This window comes from Ursus maritimus, unplaced genomic scaffold (assembly GCF_017311325.1).
Source record: "Ursus maritimus isolate PB19 unplaced genomic scaffold, ASM1731132v1 scaffold_9, whole genome shotgun sequence".
In the NCBI taxonomy this organism is placed as follows: domain Eukaryota; kingdom Metazoa; phylum Chordata; class Mammalia; order Carnivora; family Ursidae; genus Ursus; species Ursus maritimus.
In genome coordinates this window covers 1,142,194-1,166,338 of record NW_024427107.1, presented here as the reverse complement: position 1 = coordinate 1,166,338, position 24,145 = coordinate 1,142,194, and the positions used below count along the sequence as shown (strand labels likewise).

The window sequence follows — 24,145 nt, the reverse complement described above, 5'->3', positions numbered from 1 at the left end:
AGAGTGGCTGACAATTACATACAAAAGGGTGTCCTACACAGTGATTTCACTGAGGAAACTTTACTAGTAAAGTCACTTGGTGGGCAGTTTGGCCTGGATCCTTTGGTGAAGCCACAACCTAACTACTGCCTCCTTCAAGATACAAGGCATTTTGCAAACCTGCCAAGAACAGCACAGATAAGAATGATGACTGATGAAAAGAAGAGTTTGATGAAAATTTAACTCTAAGGGCACCTGGGTGGCTCAGTCAGTTCAGTGTCCAACTCTAAGTTTCAGCTCAGGTCATGATCTTGGGGTCATGAGATTAAGCCCCAAGACGGACTCAGCACTCAGTGTGGAGTCTGCTTGAGATTCTCTGCCTCTCCCTCTACCCCTCCCCCTCATTCGCATATGCTCTAAAATAAATAAATAAAATCTTAGGGAAAAAAAGCCTCTAAATATCATTCCAATGTTAACATTTAATGTTATTTAATCATTAAGTTAGTCCTATCATTTCCTATGGATACTAGATTAATGAATGTTGATCCTAAATTATAAAATTATAAAAAACTTATAAAAAAAAAGGGCTAACTCATACACTAACTTCAGAGTTTCAGGGATTATTTATTATAGTCTTATTTCTGTATAAAATTCCAGCCTATGGTGGTTTTATAAGAATAACGCCTGCTATGGGACTCCTGGGTGGCTCAGTTGGTTAAGTGTCTGCCTTCGGCTCACGTCATGATTCCAGGGTCCTGGGATTGAGTCAGTCCCACATTGGGCTACTTGCTCAGTAGGGAACCTGCTTCTCCCTCCGCCTGCTGCTCCCCCTTGCTTATGCTCTCTCTCTGATAAATAACGTCTTAAAAAAAAAAAAAAAGGATAGTGCCTGCTAGGATTGAAATAAATTAGAACTTATTATAGTGAACTTCTTTTGTGCGTTCTAAAGTACTTACTACCATCATGAATGTCCATGAATATAGTGTTTATTAAAGCTTTTTCTCTTCATGAAAAATAATACCAGACAACCAAGTATTACTTATTCAATCATTTATTTAGGAAAAAGTTTACATAATAGGATAAAATAGAAGTTAACCTAGAACCTAATCATTTCCAACCACCCATTTTTTTAATCTTATGGGAGGCATGAGAACAAGCCTCTAGAAGGAATTACACTTGAGAGTTTTAAGAGGGAGAAATGCTCTGGTCCTTCATTATCTCACACTGAATGATATACCCTGGCTAGGTTTTATCTCATATTACAAAAACTTCAAGCATATGGATGACTGCCTTTAGAAAGTCCAGCACAAAAACCACAACCCATGACCCAGACTGCAATCTCCAAAAAACCCCTCACATCCTGACACATACACACATACATACATAGATACATATATATATATGGCAATACAGATTAAATGCCCTGGTGCTAAAATAATGGCACTTAAAAAAAAATAACCTCTACTGTAAATTGTAAATTGGCACAGTATTTTCACTTAAAATGTTAAACAAGTGGAAAACACACTTTACTGTGAAAACTGAACCCAGGTTAGAAAATTTTTATGGAACCAAATGATGACTTTAAGAATCTATTTCCACTGACAGCAACAGCGGCAGCTGATTGGCCCCTGTGCTGTACACATATGCACACAGTACAACACCCACGGCACTGCTCACTAGAGCTTCAGAGCAAGCGGACAGTTTTGCCAGTTACTGTTAAGAAGTCATCATCAGCCAAGGCACGCAGGGCTTCTTCAAACATATCTTTGGTAATAGCCTTTGGGGAAGAGATGAAAACAATTATTTTATATGTCAAGTACTCCCTTACCTGTTAGATACACAATGATTTCAATGTTAAGAATCACCAGTCTCTTTCCTTTTTGGTGGCTGTATACATACATTCCTTAGGTTCTAACTCAGGAGGGGCAACCATTTCCTGTAGAGGGTCTGATATCAGGTAAATAGACAGGCTTGACATCTACCCATATGGTCTGTAGAAATATTCAACTCTGCCCCTGTAGTGTTAATGCAGCCGCAGGAAATATCCAAGTGAAGAGGCGTTATGAAAGAAGGCAAATGGCTAGACTTGGACCCTGGAGTTCTTTTCACTGGGCAACCCAACTTTATTTACAAAAGGGAACCTGATCATTTCATCATTAAATTAAGATACATGGCTAACATGCATGTTTAACACTATAATAGGAAAAAACTGCAAACATCCTAAATGTCCAACAATCGGTTAAGTAAATGATGGAATAGGCATGCAAAGGGATCTTACGCAGTCATTATAAATAATGGTAAGCCTACTTACCATCACAGGTGATGTTAATGGCATATTTTAATTAAAAACCAAAGAAAAAGCAAGTTATAAAACAGTGTAACTCTAATTGACTATGTTCATTTTTCAAAGAAAAGACCACATGTGCACCTATACACATACAAAAACTATTAAAGGAATACAACAAAATTTTGTGATTATTTCTTGGGTTTATGGGTGATTTTACTTTTTTTTTAATCCAGACCTACATTTAATACTTAAAGGAAAGAAAAAGATTAAAAAAAAAACCTTATAAGTACTAAGGTAAAAAACAAAAACTCTATTAAGCAGATAATACTTATAAACACTTACTATGTCAGACTGTCCCCGGATATCTTCAAAAAGTTGCTGATATTTTAGAGCTGGTGTTTTGCCCTTAGATAAAATAAGTTTTTTCAATGCTTCAGCTAACTCTTCTTTCCGTTTACGAGACGTGGCACTCATTCCTGATTTAAAAGAAATGAAAAAAAAAAAAAAGAAAAAGAAAAAAAAACTAATGAAAATATTTCTGCTACAAGGAAGTGAAATATTTCAAATTTCCATAAATATTTCTTTAGTAGTGTTGCCACAAAAAAGGTTAGGGGACAGTGGCTGAATGCGAAAATATATTCAAAATTTTGAGTTCTGAATTCTCTGGTGTTTCCAATTTTCTATAAGCCAGTAACTGCTAGTTTCCACTGAAACACAGTCCACATAATCTTTATAGCAAGCAGTCAGTGCTCATTAAGAAATGAATTACTTCTTTAAAGTGGACTAACACAGGTGCCTAGACAGCAGAAGAGTACTGTGAAATTAGATACAACCCTGTGTGTGTGTGTCAAGTGTGCTAGGCATATTTTTCTCAACTTTTAACAGATTCTCAAAGAGGCTCTGATCTGAAAAAGGTCAAGAACCTCTGCCATTTCAAATAATTTGTTAGCTGAAATATTAAATACAAATCACTTATACATTAAGTGTATACATATATATTAAAAAATTCTCATGTGCTCTTATGTTCAATGCAAATAACAGACCTGTAGTTAGAATAGATATGTCCACAATGCCAGTTCGGGGGTCAGTGGCAGACTGCTTTAGGGCTTCCCGATGGAGGCGTTTTGCTTCTTCAACATCAACTGCTTCAACTTTGTTTGAGAATCGTACTTTAGCATGGGCTTCTGCTAATCGAATTAATGACTCCAGCTGTCGAGGATATGCAGAAACCATTCCTCGGCTGCTACCAATCTTCCTCATGTCTACATAAGCCTAGTGTAGACAGGAAAAAAAAAAACCAAAACAAAACCCAAAACTCCTTATAACAACGCTTTAGTTTTGTGGCTGAACTCTGAACAGTTAGGATTCTATTAAATACCAGCTGCCAGGTACAGTACTGAGGGGAATTAAAAGTCAGATCTAGCCTTGTGCCTTAAGCTCACAAGATGGCAGTATCTGATGTGGCTATGAAGAGTGAAGAATGGGAGCAGGCATGAGGTGTGTGAGGCCAGCACTCAGGGGGACACGGTGGATTGGGGTAAACGGCAGGCCACCATTACAGCAGAGGACTATCAGGGTGCCTGTCTGAAAAAGCTCAGGCACCAATTCTAGTTTACTCCCCGGCTGAGGGTTCATTTAATGAGTGAGGTATGCAAAGATTACTGGAATAATGTTACAAAGCTGAGTTGTATTAAACTCACATATATATAACATTATTATTTTTTTTTAAGCAACTCTCAAGTATATGATACAAATGAAAAATTACACATCATCTATAACTTTGAGTATTTTTAGGGGCTTAATTAGGATGTAAAGCCCATAACAGCACCAGGAATCTTCCTAATATAACATTTGAATAACTGAATGTGTCATTATGCACTGCTCTCCATGTGAAAGGATACTGAAAAGTGAACATCAAGTACTCACAATTCATTTTACTTTTTAGAAACCAGCAAGTGGAAGCTCAGAGAAATTAGATGACTTCTCCAGAGTTACAAAGTTACAAAGCAGTGTAACTTCTATTTCTTTTTTTTTTTTTTTAAGATTTTATTTATTTATTTGAAGAGTGAAAGACAGCCAGTGAGAGAAGGAACACAAGCAGGGGGAGTGGGAGAGGAGGAAGCAGGCTCCCAGCGGAGAAGCCCGATGCGGGGCTCAATCCCAGGACTGTGGGATCACGCCCTGAGCCGAAAGCAGACGCCCAACGCCTGAGCCACCCAGGTGCCCTGCCTAACTTCTATTTCAACTCACGTATTCAGATCTTAAATTCACTGTGCTTACAAATACTTAATTATAAAAAGTTTATATGACATATATAAAAGAAATCTTTTCCCCCTTTTTACCCTTGGAATAGTCAATTTTGCAACACAGGAGGAAAATGTAGTTATAGGAAATAGTAGGTTATTAACAAAATTACCTTTTTAAGGGAGACAGTCAGCTAGTTACATTAATGCTATAGGCTCAACAAAAACATTTTTCTGGGCTTAAACACAGATGTGTGTTACCTCAATGAGAGCCTGGCTGGCTTCCTGGCTCAGACGAGGCATGACCATGCTGTGGGCGTAAGCAATGTAGTCCTTCAGCACTGCCATGTCCATGAACTCCTCCTCCATTTGCTCCTCGCTCTGGTAGTACAAAGCGACGAGGTGGTGGGCCAGACGCCTATCATAGGTTTCGTCCTGAGGGTCCAGCATGAGGAATATCAAATCAAACCTGAGAAAATATTGTAAAAACATTGTTTTCCTGCTTGGGACATCAACATACTCACATATGTAACTTAAACATTGCTCTTGGGGCTCCTGGGTCGCTCAGCTGGTTAAGCCTCTGACTCTTGGTTTTGGCTCAGGGTCATGATGTCATGACTGCATTGGGGTCCACACTCAGTGGGGAGTCAGTTGGAGAGTCCCCCCCCGCCCCGGTATCCCCTCTCCTCCCAGCGCTTTCTCTCTCAAATTAATCTTAAAAAAAAAAAATTGCTCCTGGGCATGTACAGTGAACGTGTGTGTAGTCAGGGCTGCCAAGGGAGAATTAGCAGTCTGTTGTCCAGTTGTCTGGTGATCTTCAGATCAATCCCTTTCTCCCTATTCTGGCTCCAGCAGGCACCCACTCTTCTTAGGTCTGCCCAGGAAATGGCTGGTCACCAAACAGCTGAGTCAAAGAAATAAGATTCCTCCAAGGGAAATGTTATTGTAATTTTGAAGATTAGAAGATTTAAAGGAAAAAGCATTCAACTGTTTTGGAAAAAAAAACAAAAAACACAACTTTGGAAAAAAGTTGAATAATTAAAATCTAAAATCCATTTATGAAATACTATTACAATCCATTAATGAAATCAATATTTGTAGCAGTGGGGTTGAGAAAAACTGGATTACACAACTCCACTTAAACAAATTTAATTTTCAGAAGCTTATCTGTCATGTGAAGCTTTCTGTACTTTGATGATATTCTTTAACGACTTTAAGATTGAGATGAGGCAATGAGTGATGGGCTTCTGAAAAGGATCAAGGTGAAATGTTGTAACAGTTTCAAAGAATGAATAAATGTTAAGGTGCTACCCACAGCTGAGTAGAGAAACACAATCCTTGTCATGAAACCCTGACCACCCATATTAGAAAACTTTGCATTAGAGTGAAGAGCTTATGATGCTAGCAGTTGTTGAAGTTTATTATTTCCTTTTATCTCACCCTGAAAATTCTACAAATGAGCAAAGTAAGAGCATCTTCTTTATGTTCTCATACCTTGATAATAATGTGTGAGGTAGCTGGATATTTTCAATGGTAGTTTTTTTAGGATTCCACTGAGACTCAATAGGATTTGCTGCTGCCAGGATAGACGTGCGGGCATTGAGCTGGCAAATAATCCCAGCCTATCAGAGAAAACAGCGTAGTTAGAAGCTTCACCCTGATGCTGGCAGGAACAGCGTGAGCTATCTTCACCTGGCATGCCCTTTGCCATATATTCACTGTCACCAAGAACCACACACATCACCTTGGAAGGGTGATATCAACAGATTTATCTGGGACAATGCCATCCTCAGATTCATGCCAACAATCGTATTTTAGACAAATGTATATTAACCACATTCTTCTCAGAAACCCCCTGCATGACACTGAGGACAAACTCAAGTTCTATGAAATATTAGTGGGTTAGTATAGCAACAAGATGAAAGAGGAAATATTCAAAGACATTTAGCTGAAACCTAATAGGAAAAGCATTCATGAGTTTACCAAGTTAGAACCAAGGTGAATATAGATGCTAGATTCCTAAGTGTGCCCGTGTTTACACATAGAGAATGGGCCTCACCTTTGCAATAGAAAGAGTCTGCTGTTCCATGACTTCATGTAGTACTGATCTTGTACTTTCATTCATCTTGTCAAACTCATCAATACAGCAGATACCATTGTCACTCAGGACAAGAGCACCAGTCTGCAAGACAAGCTGCCTTGTCTCGGGGTCTTTCATCACATACGCAGTGAGGCCGACTGCACTGGAGCCTTTCCCGGACGTGTACTGGCCCCTGGGGACCAGGTTGTACACATACTGCAGCAGCTGGGACTTGCTAGTCCCAGGGTCACCACACAACAGGATGTTGATCTCAGCACGAAATTTGCCTCTTCCTGTGTGACTAAAATCCTTTCTTGTTCCACCAAAGAGCTGAAGCAAGATTCCCTAAACAAACATGTTTAAACATTCACTTATTACAGAGTAACTGAGATCTAGTTTAAATGTTAGAGGTATTTTCTTATCCTATGAATAAAAAATTATAATTAAATTAAGGGAAGATATAAATACAACAGTGCTTTAAGTTATCATTAACCAACTTATATAGAAGCACATATCACTGTGCCAGAATGGTGGCCATGTAAATCCCTACTCTGACTCCATCTGGCTTTTGTTATGTTTAGAAACATGTAAGCTCAATGTAGATATGAGGAAATGAACAATGATGCTGGGATTTTTGTCAACCAATAACCAAGTTAGATGGTGAGCACCTTGCTCTGTGGAACAGGCAACAGTTCGTATCCTTTAGGAGCAGGGTGGAGGGGTGGTGACAGTATGGGGCTGGGGGGGGGAATGTTCATGCTTTTTGATCTCAAAGAACTATAAATCCTGATCAAAGTTAAAAGTCCACTGTTACCTTCTTTATATCTTCATGTTCATAAATGCTTGGAGCCAAGGCTGAAGCCAGTCTCTCATAAATGTCTGGCTTTCTAGAAAGTTCCTTAAGCAATTCCACACGCTTCTCTGAAAAAAGTTTCTGCTCTGCTTCTTCATCAAGTCCATGCAGACGTTTTGCATCAGTTTTCCGATAGTGAATGACATCAATGTGGGTTTTGTAGACAGACTTCACATTACTCACTCTTGAGTTCACTCGAATAGGAACAGCTCTATAGATGCCTGAGGGCACAACCAAGAGACATGCTTTTACCTTCCCCTAAATGTCTCATAAACTAGCAGACAGCAGGCAGCACTTAAGAGATCTGAGGGCTGGCAGGGGAGGTGAGCTTTGAGCACACTGCCTTCATGGCCCTCCTAGAGTCAAGGACTCAGGCCTATACTGCAAAGCTCCCTGCTAAAGGGGGCAAGGCACGTTGGGAAGAACACAGGTTTTTGAAAAAAGCAGACCTAAAACTGTGTTTATCTGTGACCATCCATTAGCTCTATGACCTTGGGGACCTGAGTATAATCATACTGCATATAATCATTCCGAGATTTAAATGAAATTACTTTGCTTTTAGCACAATGCTGGCTTACAGCTGTGTTCAATAAATAGTATTTTGAAATAGTATTTTCATTTCTCTTAAGCTGAATGTACAGAATCTGCTTAGTATTAATTATTTGACTACAACAAAGTACTAAAATCCTGTACCAAAAATTTGGAAAGGAACTCCTAAAAGCTCTTTTAAAAATTATTCAAATAAAATCTTTAAAAAATTATTAAAAAATTATTTCACAGACAAGACAGTCTACTGGGTCAAAGGTAAAGATATGGTAAAGGAGGGGCGCCTGGGTGGCTCACTCGTTAAGCGTCTGCCTTCGGCTCAGATCATGATCCTGGGGTCCTGGGATCAAGCCCCGCATCGGGCTCCCTGCTCAGTGGGAAGCCTGCTTCTCCCTCTCCCACTCCCCCCTGCTTGTATTCCCTCTCTCGCTGTGTCTCTCTCTGTCAAATAAATAAAATCTTTAAAAAACAAAAAAGATATGGTAAAGGAAAAATTATTACATGTTGTTAATAATAAGAAGTGTTTCTAGGTGAATGGCCATGCCCTAGCGTGCTTCCTAAAGAATACAATGTAAGAACAGTAGAAGAAATAAATGATCAGCCCTTCAACCATACCAACTCCTTTGTTCTCCAAGAAGAGTTTCCCAAACTGACATAATTTGTAATGGTTATCTTTTTTGACTTTCAATCTAGAAGGCCTGGACTCTGGGACAATCCAATTCCTTGCCACTTTCTGAGGAATAAGCATCTGCTCTATTACAGGCTTCTTAGCAACTCACCATAGATCACCAATCCTTTTGCTGATTTAACAGGTCAATGTCATTCTTTTTCAAAACATAAAAACCAGTTTATATGTAACATTCTGAGCGTACAAAACCTTCATAGCAAGCTGGATTAGGGATGGATGACTATTAAAGTGGTCTAGTTATCTTTACTGGTGCTTGCAATGATTCATCATCACAGAACAACATCAATACTTATTTTACACCTATATTGCGCTGTCCACAGGCCCCCCCCCCGCCAATACGTTCACCTGTATCATCACATTAATTCCACTTGGCAGTTGAGGATATTAAAACAGCAGATTAAACACTTTATCAAAGTTTCAGCCCAGTAGGGTGGCAGAACAAGGATTGCACACCTTCACTAATGACACGTTCTTTCACATTGTTAATGGACTACAAGTGCTTTTATAACTTAAGATTGCTATGGGCAACTGTTGAGCTTCATACTGGGGGGACACAGGATGAGAAGTCTAACTCACTGAACACAACCAGTGGGCTACACCAAGAGCCAAGGCCACTCCCTGGACTCAGTCCCCACCTTGACCTCAATGAACCGTACCTACTGTGCACACAAACATTCCTCCTTGAGAAACCAGGTGCTCATGCTGCTCTGAAGCATTAAGAGAAAGACTGGCATATTCACATGGTATACAGTGGAATGAGCACTTTCCTGGCCAGAGGAGAGGAGGAACCTCGTGTCCAAGATTACCACAGAACCTCAGCTACAGTCACTTGCAAGTTTCTGAATCTCTACTTCCTCTAAAAATACCATAATGTAACTCCTGTATGGAAGCAAGGTGCTCTGACCCACTTCTTCTCTATAATGAGTAAATGTTAACCCTTGGCTATACATTTGGGAAGTAAGCAGCAAATTATTTAAAATTCCAGAATTGGTGAGTGCTGCTTCCTGGAGCTGCTGGTATAACTCCAATCTTACCAATACTAGCCTTGTCTGAGCTGTTTCCTCAAGACACCAATGCTATCAGGTCAAAATACACTAACAGCTCTGGAACACTGAGACAGTAAAGAGCAAGCAACTGCAAGGACAGCGGATTGAAAGGTTCCACCCTGCTAGGTAAAAAAGTGATTAAAGCATTATACAGGCAGGACCAAGCCTCATGCCAATGAATGCATGACCAAGCCAAAGGACTAATTAAAAGATACCAAAAAAAAAAAAAAGCAAGACATACCTATCTCATTAATACAGTCTACATTCTTACCTGTAACGTTCACTCTGTCTCCAGGCTGAACCTTGTCAACAAGATCATTGTGAGCAAAAAGGATGACAGTGTGAGGCGTCTGCCCTGCAGGCATATCCTCAGGAGACTCTTGAAGTTTGATCTGAAAGAGCAGTGGAAACAGAAAACTCGGGAAATCATAAGCATAATTTAGGCAAAACTGCCAGTCATTGTACCACTTAGAGATAACTATTTTTGATGTTTACCACATTTTTATTTTATTAAAAAGATTTCATTTATTTATTTTAGAGAGAGAGCACATGTACACGTGTGTGTTCCCGAGTCGGGGAGGGAATGAGGAAGAGGGAGAAAAAGATTCCCAGCTGACTGCAGAACCAGTTGCAGGGCTCGATCTTACATCCTGAGCCAAAATCGTGAGTCCCACACTCAACTGAGCTACCCAAGAGCCCCACCACATTTATTTTTAAAACACCATTCTTGGGGCACTGGGTGGCTCAGTCGGTTTAGTATCTGCCTTTGGCTCAGGTCATGTTCCCCGGATTCTGGGACTGAGCCCTGCATTGGGCTCCCTGCTCAGTGGGGAGCTTGCTTCTCCCTCGGCTTCCCCCTGCTTGTATTTGTGTTCTCTCTCTCTCAAATAAATAAAATCTTAAAAAAAAATAAAACACCATTCTTCGTTTTTATCTCCAGATAGCTAACATTTTTTTTGTTTTATACCTTTAATGTGACACGAACATACATTTGTAAGGATATTATTTATTTACAAATTCTCCTATCTGCGGGGAGCGGCCAGTGATTTATCTGACTGTTTTTCACCATTTCAAGGTTGTAGTGGATATTTCTTCGTATATATGTTTGTCTAAATTTCTAATTATATTTTTAGCAGTTACTTCCAGTAGATTTCCTGGGTGGAGAAGTACACACTTTTCAGGTTCATGGTTAAGCACTTTTGTGCATCTCTCCTAGTCACTATATGCACCTCATAAACACTTGGCCTGACTACTCATCTATGCTGAGCCCCTGACGTGCTGGACCCTGGTTCTAGGTATCGGGGACTCCACAGTGAATGAAGTCTTCCCTCAGAGTGGAGTGAGGAGAGACAATACACAAACACACAAGCGACAGTGACAAATGTAATGGACAGAAGAAAAAAAGAGTAAGAAGCATGGGCAGTGGGGGAGATACTTTTCATAACGCAAGGTTAGGGAAGGCCTTTCTCAGATCAAGCAGTCTCTAGGCAGAGGTCTAAGGATGTTATGGAGGAAGCCATGTGTTCTGAATGGTAAGAACAGCAAGTACAAAGATCCTGAGGCAAACCTGTGCTTGGCTGAGGAACGCTGTATAAGGTAATAGTTGAGACACCATCAGTGAGGTCTGTGGGTACACAGGTGTGTTACGGTGATGTTGGGCCAGGTAGTGTGGAGGTTACTCTAGGATACTAAGTTTTATTTCAGGTCAGTATGGGAGTCTTTGAAGCATTTTAAAAAAGAGTATTACACTATAAGCTCCTTGGGAGCACGAATCCACATTTTTATCTATCGCTCTCAGCAGCACGTTGGCATGAGTTGATTACATTTGCTCTAATAATTGGTACTAATATTAGATGAAAATTTGTATCTATATTTAATTTTCAGTTCTTTGGTTAGTAAAAATGTTCAACAGTTTTTCACATTTGCTAGTATTTTTCTTATTGACTCCCCATATGGGAAATTAACTTTGCAGTATTTTGAACATATTCTAAATTTTAAAAAGTTGTTTAAACATTGTAACAAAATAAAAGAAACTTAACAGTCCTTGTCCCTGCGCCTGCCTACTTTGACACCATTATAATAACAGCAAATAAATGATTTTGACTTTTCCCATTTACTTATATGTTGTTTTAATAACTTCATCTTAACATTTTCATTATTAAAGGGGTGCCTAGGTGGCTCAGTCGGTTAAGCAGCCAACTTGGTTTCGGCTTAGGTCATGATCTCGCAGCTGTGAGATTGAGCTCTGTGGGGGGCTCTGTACTCAGTGTGGAGTCTGCTTCATACTTTCTTCCTCTCCCTCCCCATCTGTCCCTCCCTGCGCTCAAGCTCTCTCTCTAAAGTAAAAAAAATCTTTAAAAAAAATTTCATTAAAGACGCAAAGCCAAACTTCCTTTACGACAAAATGTGTGAGAAAAACTTTAGAAAAATTGTCAACTCTTTCTGTACCAGGGGAACAGCTGCAAAATGACAAAATTTAACCAAGTATTTTTTACCAATATTTTTTCAAAATATTTTATTTTTAAGTAATCTTTACACCCAATGTGGAGCTCAAACTTACAACTCTGAGAGAGGGGAGTTACGATGGCGGAGGAGTAGGGGACCCGGTTTTTAGCGGGTCCCCTGAGTTGAGTTGGATAGGTACCAGACCAGCCTGAACATCCACAGAATCAGCCTGAGACGCAGGAATATACATCTGGATCTCTACAAATGAACATCTCCAGCGCTGAGTATTGAGGTACGAAGCGGGGAGCCGTGAAACCGCGCACAGATATCGGAAAATAAACAGAAGGGAGAGGGAGCCGCCACGTTCGGGCGCCAGGAAGCAGCAGCCACTTGCACGGGGGAGCGGCGGACTCGCTGACCGGCACCCGTGAGAAAACAGACTGAGACCGTAAGCCAGGGAACGTGCAAGACCAGACTGAAAACCAGAGCTCCGGTGTGCTCACTGGAACCAGACTGAGACCGGGAGCACCGGGAGGGCACGGGGGCACTGGCAGTGTTAGAAACACAAAGAACAGAGACGTGCCGGCCCTGGAAGTGAGGGCTGGGACGCCAGGTATGGGGCGCACATCCCAGGATGATGCAGGGTTGAGCAGCACCAACAGAAACAGAGTTAAAGTGGTCAGAACATCAGTGGAGAACGGGCCGTGATCCCCTCTGTTCTGAGACAGGCTGAGATTCAGCCACTGCTGCTCTATCAGAAGAGGCACAGCAAACCACCAGGGACCATCCCCATCCCCCCTGCAGGGCACATGGAGACTCTATCCAAACAGGGTTGCCTGAGTATCGGCGCAGCAGGCCCCTCCCCCAGAAGGCAGGCTGAAAAATCAAGAAGCCCACATCCCTAAGATCCCTATAAAACAAGGGCACACAGCCTGGGTCCCGGTCAATAATTTGGGCTCTGGACAACCCCGCAACCTCTCCTCATCAGAATGACAAGAAGGAGAAATCACCCCCAGCAAAGAAAAGACAATGAGTCTGTGGCCTCTGCCACAGAACTAATGGATATGGATATAACCAAATTATCAGAAATGGAATTCAGAGTAACAATGGTCAACATGATGTGTAGACTTGAAAAAAGTATTAACGAAAATGTTAATGAGAATAAAGAATCTCTAAGGGTGGACATGAGAGCGAATCTGGCAGAAATTAAAAATTCTATGAGCCAAATGCCATCAAAACTAGAGGCTCTGAGGGCCAGGGTGAATGAGGCAGAAGAACGTATCAGCGAATTGGAGGATGGGTTAGTAGAAGAGAAAGCTAGAACAGAATCTGGACTCAAAAAAATCCACGCTCAGGAATGTAGGTTACGGGAGATTACTGACTCAATGAAACGTTCCAATGTCAGAACCATCGGCATCCCCGAGGGGGTGGAGAAAAACAGAGGTCTAGAAGAGATATTTGAACAAATTGTAGCTGAAAACTTCCCTAATCTAGCACGGGAAACAAACATTCGTGCCCAAGAGGCAGAGAGGACCCCTCCCAAGCTCAACCATGACAAACTGTCACGTCGTAGTGCAACTCGCAAATATTAGATCCAAGGATACAGTATTGAAAGCAGTCAGGTTAAAGAAATTTCTCACGTACCAAGGCAAAGGTATCAGAATTACGTCAGACCTGTCTACACAGACCTGGAATGAGAGAAAGGGTTGGGTGGGGGGCATTTTTAAAGCTCTTTCAGAGAAGAACATGCAGCCAAGGATCCTTTATCCAGCAAGGCTGTCATTCAGAATTGATGGAGAAATAAAGACCTTCCAGAATCGCCAGTCATTGACCAATTTCGTAACCACGAGACCAGCCCTACAGGAGATATTAAGGGGGGTTCTATAGAGGTAAAAGGCCCCAAGAGTGATACAGAACAGAAAGTCACAATCGATAGAAACAAAGACTTTACTGGCAACATGGCATCATTAAAATCATATCTCTCAATAATTGGTCTCAATGTAAATGGCCTAAATGCTCCCATAAACATCACAGGGTTGCAGATTGGATAAAAAGACATGACCCATCCATTTGCTGTCTACAAGAGACTCATTTCGAACCCAAAGATACATTCAGACTGAAAGTAAAGGGATGGAATACCATCTTTCACGCCAATGGATCTCAAAAGAAAGCTGGGGTAGCAATTCTCATATCAGACAGATTGGATTTTAAACTAAAGACTATAGTAAGAGACACAGAAGGGCACTATATTATTCTTAAAGGATGCATCCAACAAGTGCATATGACAATTATAAATATATATGCCCCCAACAGGGGAGCAGCAAGATACACAAGCCAACTCTTATCTACAGTAAAGAGACATAGAGATAAAAACACACTAATAGTTGGAGACCTCAATGCTCCACTATCAGCAATAGACAGATCACCTAAGCAAGAAATCAGCAAAGAAACAAAGTTTGCAATGCCATAGTCGACGAAGTTGGACCTCATAGATATATACAGAACACTACACCCCAGAACCAAAGAATACTCATTCTATTCTAATGCCCATGGAACATTTCCAAGAATAGACCATGTCTGGGACACAAAACAGGTCTCAACCGATACCAAAGACTGAAATTATACCCTGCATATTCTCAGACCACAACGCTCTGAAATTGGAACTCAACCACAAGGAAAAATTTGGAAGAAACTCAAACACTTGGAGACTAAGAACCATCCTGCTCAGGAATGATTCGATAAACCAGGAAATCAAAAATCAATTTAAACAACTTACGGAGACCAACGAGAATGAAAACACAATAGTCCAAAACCTATGGGATACTGCAAAGGCAGTCCGAAGGGGGAAATACATAGCCATCCAAGCCTCACTCAAAAGAATAGAAAAATCTAAAATGCAGTTTTTATATTCTCACCTCAAGAAGCTGGAACAGCAACAGAGGGACAGGCCTAATCCACACACGAGGAAGCAGTTGACCAAGACTAGAGCAGAAATCAATGAATTAGGGGCGCCTGGGTGGCACAGCGGTTAAGCGTCTGCCTTCGGCTCAGGGCGTGATCCCGGCGTTATGGGATCGAGCCCCACATCAGGCTCCTCCGCTAAGAGCCTGCTTCTTCCTCTCCCACTCCCCCTGCTTGTGTTCCCTCTCTCGCTGGCTGTCTCTATCTCTGTCGAATAAATAAATAAAATCTTAAAAAAAAAAAAATCAATGAATTAGAAACCAGGAGCAGAGTAGAGCAGATCAACAGAACTAGAAACTGGTTCTTTGAGAGAATTAATAAAATTGACAGACCACTGGCAAAACTTACCTAAAAGAATAGAGAAAGGAGTCAAATTAATAAAATTATGAATGAAAAGGGAGAGGTCACAACCAACACCAATGAAACTGGAAGGATTATTAGAAACTTTTAACAGCTTTATGCCAATAAATTAAGCAATCTGGAAGACATGGAGGCCTTCCTGGAAACCTATAAACTACCAAGACTGAAACAGGAAGAAATTGATTTTCTTAAACAGGCCAATTAATTATGAAGAGATTGAGTCAGTGATAAACAACCTTCCAAATAACAAACTCCAGGCCCGGCCGGTTTTCCCGGGGAATTCTACCAAACATTCAAAGAAGAAATAATACCTATTCTCCTAAAGCTATTTCAAAAAATACAAACAGAAGGAAAGCTACCAAACTCATTCTGAGGCCAATATTACCTTGATCCCCAAACCAGGCAAAGACCCCGTCAAAAAGGAGAATTACAGACCGATTTCCCTAAGGAATATGGACACCAAAATCCTCAATAAGATCCTGGCTAATAGAATCCAACAGTACATTAAAAGGATTATGCATCATGACCAAGTGGGATTCATCCCTGGGATGCAAGCGTGGTTCAACATTTGCAAATCTATCAGTGTTGTAGATTTTATCCAGAAAGAAAAATTCAAAAATCATATGATTCTCTCAATAGTTGCAGAAAAAGCATTTGACAAAATACAGCATCCTTTCCTGATTAAAACCCTTCAGAGTGTAGGCATAGAGGGTACATTCCTTAATCTCATAAAAACCATCTATGAAAAGCCTACAGCATATATCATTCTCAATGGGGAAAAGCTGAAAGCCTTTCCCTTAAGATCAGGAACATCGACAAGGATGCCCACTCGCCACTATTATTCAACATGGTACTAAAAGTCCTTGCAATAGCAATCAGACAACAAAAAGGGATAAAAAGGTATCCAAATCGGGAAAGAAGTCGTCAAAATGCTCTCTTACCAGATGACATGATACTTATATGGAAAACCCAAAAGAATCCACTCCCAAACTATTAGAAGTTATAGAGCAATTCAGTAATGTGGCAGATACAAAATCAGTGGTCAGAAATCAGTGGCATTTCTACACGAACAATGAGACTGAAGAAAGAGAAATTAGGAAATCCATCCCATTTACAATAGCACCAAAAACCACATGCTACCTTGGAATTAACTTAACCAAAGGCGTAAAGGATTCTATTCTACAAAACTATAAATCACTCTTGAAAGACATTGAAGAAGACACAAAAAGATGGAAAATATTCCATGCTCATGGATCGAAAGAATTAAAATAGTTAAAATGTCCATGCTACCCAGCTAGTGTACACTTTCAACGCTATCCATCAAAATACCGATGACATTTTTCAAAGAACTGGAACAAATAGTCCAATTTGTATGGAACCAGAAATGACCCGAATCACCAAGGAATTGTTGAAAGGAAAAACAAAGCTGGGGGCATCACAATGCTGGATTTCGCTGTACTACAAAGCTGTGACAGCCAAAGAAAGCATGGTACTGGCACAAAAACAGACACATAGACCAATGGAACAGAACAGACAACCCAGAAATGGACCCCTCGGCTCTTTGGGCAACTAATCTTTGATAAAGCAGGAAAACATCCGGTGGAAAAGACAGTCTCTTCAATAAATGGTGCTGGGAAAATTGACAGCTACATGCAAAAATGAAACCTGACCACTCTCTCACACCATACACAACGATAAACTCCAAATGGATGAAAGACCTCGATGTGAGACAGGAATCCATCAAAATCATAGAGAACATGGCAGCTACCTCTAGGACACTGGCCCAACAACGCTTTTTCATGACACATCTCCAAAGGCAAGAGAGACAAAAGATAAAATGAACTTGTGGGAATTCATCAAGATAGATAGCTTCTGCACAGCCAAGGAAACAGTCAAAAACTAAGAGGCAGCCACTGAATGGGAGAATATACTTGCAAATGATGCTACAGATAAAAGAATGGTATCCAAGATCTACAAAGAACTCTCAAACTCAATACGCGAGAAACAGATAAACAAATCATAAAATGGGCAGAAGATATGAACAGACACTTTTCCAATGAAGACATACAAATGGCTAACAGAACATGAAAATGTTCAAAATCATTAGCCATCAGGGAAATTCAAATCAAAACCACACTGAGATAACACCTTACACCAGTTAGAATGGCAAAAATAGACAAGGCAAGAAACAACAATTGTTGGAGAGGATGTGGAGAAAGGGGGTCCCTCCTACATTGTTGGTGGGAATGCAAGTTGGTACAGCCACTCTGGAAAACAGTGTGGAGGTCCCTTAAAAGTTAAAAATTGAGCTACCCTATGATCCAGCCTTTTGCACTACTGTGTTTACCCCAAAGATACAGACATAGTGAAGAGAAGGGATATGCCCAATGTTGAGCAGCATTGTCCACAATAGCTAAATCGTGGAAGGAACTGAGATGCCCTTCAGCAGATGACTGGACTAAGAAGATGTGGTTCATATATACAATGGAATATTACTCAGCTATCAGAAAGAACGATTTCTCAACATTTGCTGCAACATGGACGGCATTGGAGGAGATAATGCTAAGTGAAATAAGTCAAGCAGAGAAAGACAATTATCATGATTTCTCTCATCTATGGAACATAGGAGCTAGGAAGATTGGTAGGGGAAGAAAGGGATAAAGAAAGGGGGGTAATCAGAAGAGGGAATGAAGCATGAGAGACTATGGACTCTGAGAAACAAACTAGGCCTTCAGAGGGCAGGGGGTGGAGGAAAATGGGTAATAAGGGAGGGCACATATTGCATGGTGACTGGGTTTTATATGCAACTAATGAATCATCGAACTTCATCAGAAACCGGGTATGTACTGTATCGTGACTAACATAATAAAAAACTTAAAATAAAAAAAAAAAAAAAGAAAACCCCAATATATACATCATGTCCACCTTTGTTTTAAAAGAATATGTACAATAAATATGTTTAATTTTTATCATGTTTTTGCATTTTCTATACTTTATATAAAGTATATTGCTTTATAAAAGAAAACATATTTAAACAAAACAAAACAAAACAAAAACCTTACAACTCTGAGATCAAGAGTCGTATACATCACCAACTAGCCAGCCAGGCACCCCAATTTTTATTGATCTTATAATGTTGCATAAAATATTGTCTGACATAGTAAATTTTTACAAGCTTAAGTATTTCCTATATAAACATCTCATGTTAAATTTTTTTTTTTTTTTTAAGATTTATTTTAGGCACCTGGGTGGCTCAGTTGGTTAAGCATCTGCCTTCAGCTCAGGTCATGAGCCCAGGGTCCTGGGATTGAGTCTCACATTGGGCTCCCTGCTCAGCGGGGAGCCTGATTCTCTCTCTTCCCTCTGCCTCTCCCCCTGCTCGTGCTGCACTCTCTCTCTCTTCTCATAAAAAAAAAAAAACTAAAAAGATTTTACAGAGAGAGAGAGAGGGGAAGAGGGAGGGGTGGGGAAGGACAGAGGTAGAGAGAGAAGTGCAAGCAGATCTCGGCGCTATGCACAGAGCTGGACCTGGGGTTTGATCTCTCAACCTGAGCGAAAACCAGACGGTTAATCAACTGTGCCATGAAGGCAACCTCACACTAAATTTAATATGTCAAATAGTGGAAGATAATATTGAAAGAATGTGTTTTTCTTATTATGAAGTATTTCAGGTCATGAGAACGTGGCATATATAATCATAATCCGATGCTCACTGGCAATAAAAAGGAATATTCCCATCCCAAAGCTGAAGCCTTAAGCACCAACATGTCAAAGGGAGGCCTCCCAGGCACCCAAGAAGGCACATACCATCTGCTTGTCAGAGAACATAGAGCGGTTGTGGATCAGCGCCTGCTGTGGGGTGGTATGGCAGCGCTCACAAACAGAGGGCTCAGCATGCGGCCACGGTCAATCTCCACCCTGGCTGTGTGGGCACACACTTGGCACTGGAAGAAGGCCTCCTGCATTTCGGAATCAGCTGGGATGTCCTGATTACCATGCCACTGATGGCAATGAGCTGGTCGATGTCTGTAAGGAGTTAGGAGAGAAGTCAGCTTATCCATCAGCCACTGCCCACAGCCCAGCCAGAGGTGGTATCTTTCCTGAGCTATATTCCTGCCAGGGCAGGTCTGGGTCTGCCATCAAGCCCAGGAGAATCTTACTGGAAGATGCAGAGGTACCGGGGATGGCTGGGGTCACAGGTAGGTGCTGTGGCCAGAGCATGAATGTTTAACTGGGTATCTCTCAGGTCTGGCCTGAGATGCCCCTTCCTGTGTTGTCTTCCTACTTTTCAACTCTGATGGACCCCTGGCCTCCTGCCCCAGGGTCTTCTGTCCGACAGGTATCCACCACCTTCCTGCTCATCTACCTGCTATTTCCCTCCACCTTTTGGGTTTGCATTTGAAGCTTTACATTTTTGCCTCCTTTGCCCCATGGCCTTCTGCCTCATGCACTGTATCATGTGGAAGTCCTGCTGTCTCATAATGCGAAAAGCATTGGCTCCAGAGCCAGACGGTCTGACTGAGTACCTGTGTGACCCTGGGGACACCCTTAGCCTCTCTGTGCCCATCTACACATGGCAGTAATGGCACCTACCTTACACTTGAAGATTAAAAACCTGCATACATTAAGCCTAATAAGAACAGTACCTCGGCAGAAATAAGCACTATATAACTTAGCCAATCATTACCATCTATATAAGAAAGCCCTTGTACAGAATATTTTCCTCTTGCTCCTGGTTCCTTCAATTTGGACTTTCCTCGACAGGAAAACTTTACCCAACTCATTCCCACTGCTAGTTCCAAACAACTTACACTGTTACTGTAGTCAACAAAACCTTGCCTGTAGTTAGCCACAGCTGGCTTTGTTGATTGTCTCAGCCTTTCAGTACTTATTCACAAGGTCTTCTTCACTTGGTCTTGTCCTCCTTCTACCTACTTACAAATCTTCCTTTCTTCTCTCTCCACCAATCCTTATTACTTTTATTAAAAGTAACCTCCATAGTTAAGTTACAAAAATCAACATAAAAGTTAAAAACTTCTGAAATTAGTTGAGCATCTGGCAATTCTTCTTCCTCTGAATTGAGGGGAGAATCTCAAGCAGACTTCCTGCTGAGTGCGGACCTGAGATCATGACTGAGCACAATCAGAGTCGGATGCTCAATTCACTGAGCCACCCGGTGCTCCCCAAACTAGATTCCTTTCTTAAGTCTAGGCAGGGATATTTTGTATTTGTTTCCTGCAGTGATTCTGAAAATGTGCCTACTTAGTAACTGTAAATTATTACATTTGGTCAAGTTCACCTTAAGATAGAGAATTCAGTAGTTACAACATCTTTTATGTAATTTCAGTTAAGTTAAAAGAAAGTAGGGTGGGTTCAAAGGCGTATTGTAAATGAATCTGCCATATATTTAGTCAATTTATAATCTAGTACCACCACTATTATATAAACCAATTCTTTTAAAATTCCTTGGTGAAATAAGATTTTATTTTTATGTATTTTCCGCGATTAAAAACATTACCTTCTGGATTTAGGTTCTCATATTCTTCGCCTTTAATGCTTAATGGTCTTACTATGAATCTGATGTTCTAAGATTGAGTCAGGGTAACAGCTAAAGAAGATCTCATTGACAGCCATGTCAAAGGTTGGGATAACTTCCTATAAAAACGAATGTAAAGAAGTCAAGCTGTGTTATACTTCCATCTTAGAATTAAATACAAGAAATAAGGCATTTCATATTAGCAAAGTATAAGAACAAGTTCATCTGGCATAATCCTTAACTACCACCTCTATATAATCACAAACATGCTGTTTAAAAACTTTAGGTACATTGAGACTGAGCTCTCTCACCTCTGCATATTCTTATTTAGTTTTAGTGTGATCATATATATGAAACCATCAGAATGTACTGACATATCTTAGGCTTTTAATTAGTAACAAAAAGTTTTTGAACTCATACTTTCATGTTAGGGAACTTGACCAAGGTCACACAGCTATTAAACTGCAAGATCAAGATATAAAAACAAGTCTGCTTGCCTCCAAAGCCTACAACTAGAATAAATATAGCTGTTATTTCAATAATAAAATTTGACATAAAGCTTAAAAGAAAAAGGTTATAGGGTGCCTGGTTGGCTCAGTGGTTAAGCGCCAGACTCCTGATTTGGCTCAGGGCATAATCTCAGGGTTGTGAGATCTGTGCTGGGTCTGAGCCTGCTTAAGATTCTCTTTCTGAATTATAAAAAACAAAACCAAAACAAAACAAAACAAAAAGACTTTTCTCCTCTCCCCCCAAAAATTAATTAAAAAAAAAAAAAGGTTACAACACATTAACATAATCTGCTATGGATGACACAAAGTATAACGCATTTATTTATAAAATATTTTTGTTTAAGGGATGCCTCGGGTGGCTTGGCGGGTTGAGCGTGTCTGACTCTACGCTCCGCTCGGGTCATGATCTCAGGGTCATGATCTCAGGGTCATGAGAGATCCAGCCCCAACTGGGGCTCTGCACTGAGCCTGAAGTCTGCTTAAGACTATCCCCCTCCCGCCACCCCTCACCTCCTGCGTGTGTGCACTCTCTCTAAAGTAAATAAATAAATCTTAAAAAAAAATTTTTTTTCACTTAAGATAATTTACTTCATCCAACCCAAGCAGCTGTCAATTTTAAGATTCACATTATTTTAAATACTATTAAGAAATAACCTGCCAATTAGACTATGATCTACCATTGACAATAATACACTTTCCAATTTTGAAATGTGAAGTCTCGAGAAAATGTTCATTTTAAAGAGAGAAGTGTGATTTTCTTAAGTTTTTTGCTCTGGAGGCACATTCTCTCTGTTACCCAGGAAATTCTGCTATTCAAAAACCCTTTAGGTATTCTGGATATTTACTATAATTCATCAAGGTCAAAATCAAAATCTTACCTGTGGGTAGCAGATGAGCTGTCTGTATAGATTTTTGTCAAATGATTTTATGTGTTCACAGTTTACATTTAAAAATTGCCTCCCCGATGAATTTATCTAGAAAACAAACAAGTTATGTTCAGCTGATTGCTTTAAAATGCATTAATTTGATTTTATAAGACTATCTGATTACCTCCCCAAGTCGTGCATGTACAGAGGTTCAGTAATATCTATGCCATATATTTTCTTCTTCTTTAGCCAGAGGGTCAATAAAACGTTGAAGGAATCTCTTGATGTGGAGAGAAAAAGAGTAAGTTTGATGCATTCAGGAATAACAACTACCGATATGCAAAAATTATGAGTATGTCACTATTTGGAGACAAATAGTATTTTTTCTTTTAAAAACATCAACAATTTAAGCCACCTAAAAATCTACCCAAGTGTTATGGCTACTAGATATTACTTATAAACCTTTTCTCCCAGCATTTTCAGAATCCTAAAGTATTAAGGTACAGCTCACCTGAAAATTTTCTTTTGCATGTTGCCACATTTACATCTGTTCCCCAAATCACAAGTTTTTGGCCTAGAGACTGCTCACTTGCCACTATATCTTCTGTTGCTGGCTATACAGAAAAGTATGATAAAACCAGTTAATGGGGAATTACCCATTTTATGTTCTCGAAATGCCGCTATCAGAAGACCGTACTGTGTACTCACCACATCAGACTGCAACCACCTGCAGGCCTTTCCGCGCTCGCACCCCAGGTCAGGCCTCTGCTCCCCACAGGTGTGCCTCTAACACCACTTCTTGGGGTTCCTCTACACGAGAGCTGGGAGTGCCATATGTCAGTGGTGAACTAACTCAAAGTCAAGGGAATTGCTAAAAAACAAAATTTGAAAGTCTAATAAAATTCTGGTAGCCTATCAAATCCTAAACTACAGCGTGTTGTGTTGATATAAGTCATCTAAGCACAAAAGCAAATAATATTCCTTGTAACCTGTGGAGGTTAAGATTCTGAGAACTATTAAACCTTCTAGTAAAACAGCACCAAAACTTTTTTTCTCTGTTCACTAAGCCCTAACATATACCTATTTCTATACTCTTGGTGAACATACTAGCTCATGTACATCAACTACCGTTAACAAACCAGCAAAATCTGACCAGCTAAAGCACCATCTACCACAAGAGAACTTAGATCGCCAAAACACACTTGACGAATGTATCTGAGCAGGGCTGGAAAATAACGTATCCTGTGCGGGCAGGGCTCTGCAGGTCAGCTCCAGGTGAGGTCGGCATAGGCTGTAACTCTCCTGTAGAGGTAGAATCTTCGCCTCTACGTCTCTGATACGGTGACGACCTGGCATCTTCACTTCGAGCTTGTGACATACAAGAAAAAGATGGCCATCATTTCTCATGTTTAGTCTTCCGGGTTCCATTAAGTCTCTGTGGAACAAATACAAACCAAACAAAACGGAGACAAATGGGCACGAACATGCTTAAAAACTAGAAACAGGTTGGAAAGGGTGGAACGAGGGCCCGCACTTCTGCCTCACAAAAAAAGTATCTGCACACTAGAGTGGCGAGCATGAGCAAATGCCGTCCGCACGTCTTACTCCATCTGGAACCTTAAAGACTGCGCCTGAGCCAGAAACCAGGCGCACAGACCAGTGGCGGGAAAAAGCCAGAAGAGGGGAAGGAAGGTTAACATGGCGGGCTCGACTCACGGAAGGACTTACGCGCTCGCGCAGGTGGCC

The 24,145-nt window shown here is 40.6% G+C and overlaps 1 protein-coding gene across 4 annotated transcripts in view; it reads right to left on the bottom strand.

Annotated features, from left to right (window-relative positions):
- Positions 1 to 1,017: 1,017 nt before the first annotated feature.
- MCM4 (minichromosome maintenance complex component 4) overlaps positions 1,018 to 24,145 on the bottom strand; it is a 33,931-nt gene continuing 10,803 nt past the window's right edge. For all 4 annotated transcript variants that reach the window (XM_040626072.1, XM_008706668.2, XM_040626073.1 and 1 more), the window contains 8 exons: positions 9,994 to 10,114; positions 7,404 to 7,663; positions 6,569 to 6,934; positions 6,004 to 6,131; positions 4,771 to 4,978; positions 3,310 to 3,538; positions 2,609 to 2,742; positions 1,018 to 1,756 (listed from right to left, as the gene is read on the bottom strand). In XM_040626072.1, the coding sequence (XP_040482006.1) occupies positions 1,664 to 1,756; positions 2,609 to 2,742; positions 3,310 to 3,538; positions 4,771 to 4,978; positions 6,004 to 6,131; positions 6,569 to 6,934; positions 7,404 to 7,663; positions 9,994 to 10,114 (1,539 nt within the window). In that variant the 3' untranslated portion in view covers positions 1,018 to 1,663. The remainder of the gene's footprint in view (positions 1,757 to 2,608; positions 2,743 to 3,309; positions 3,539 to 4,770; positions 4,979 to 6,003; positions 6,132 to 6,568; positions 6,935 to 7,403; positions 7,664 to 9,993; positions 10,115 to 24,145) is intronic.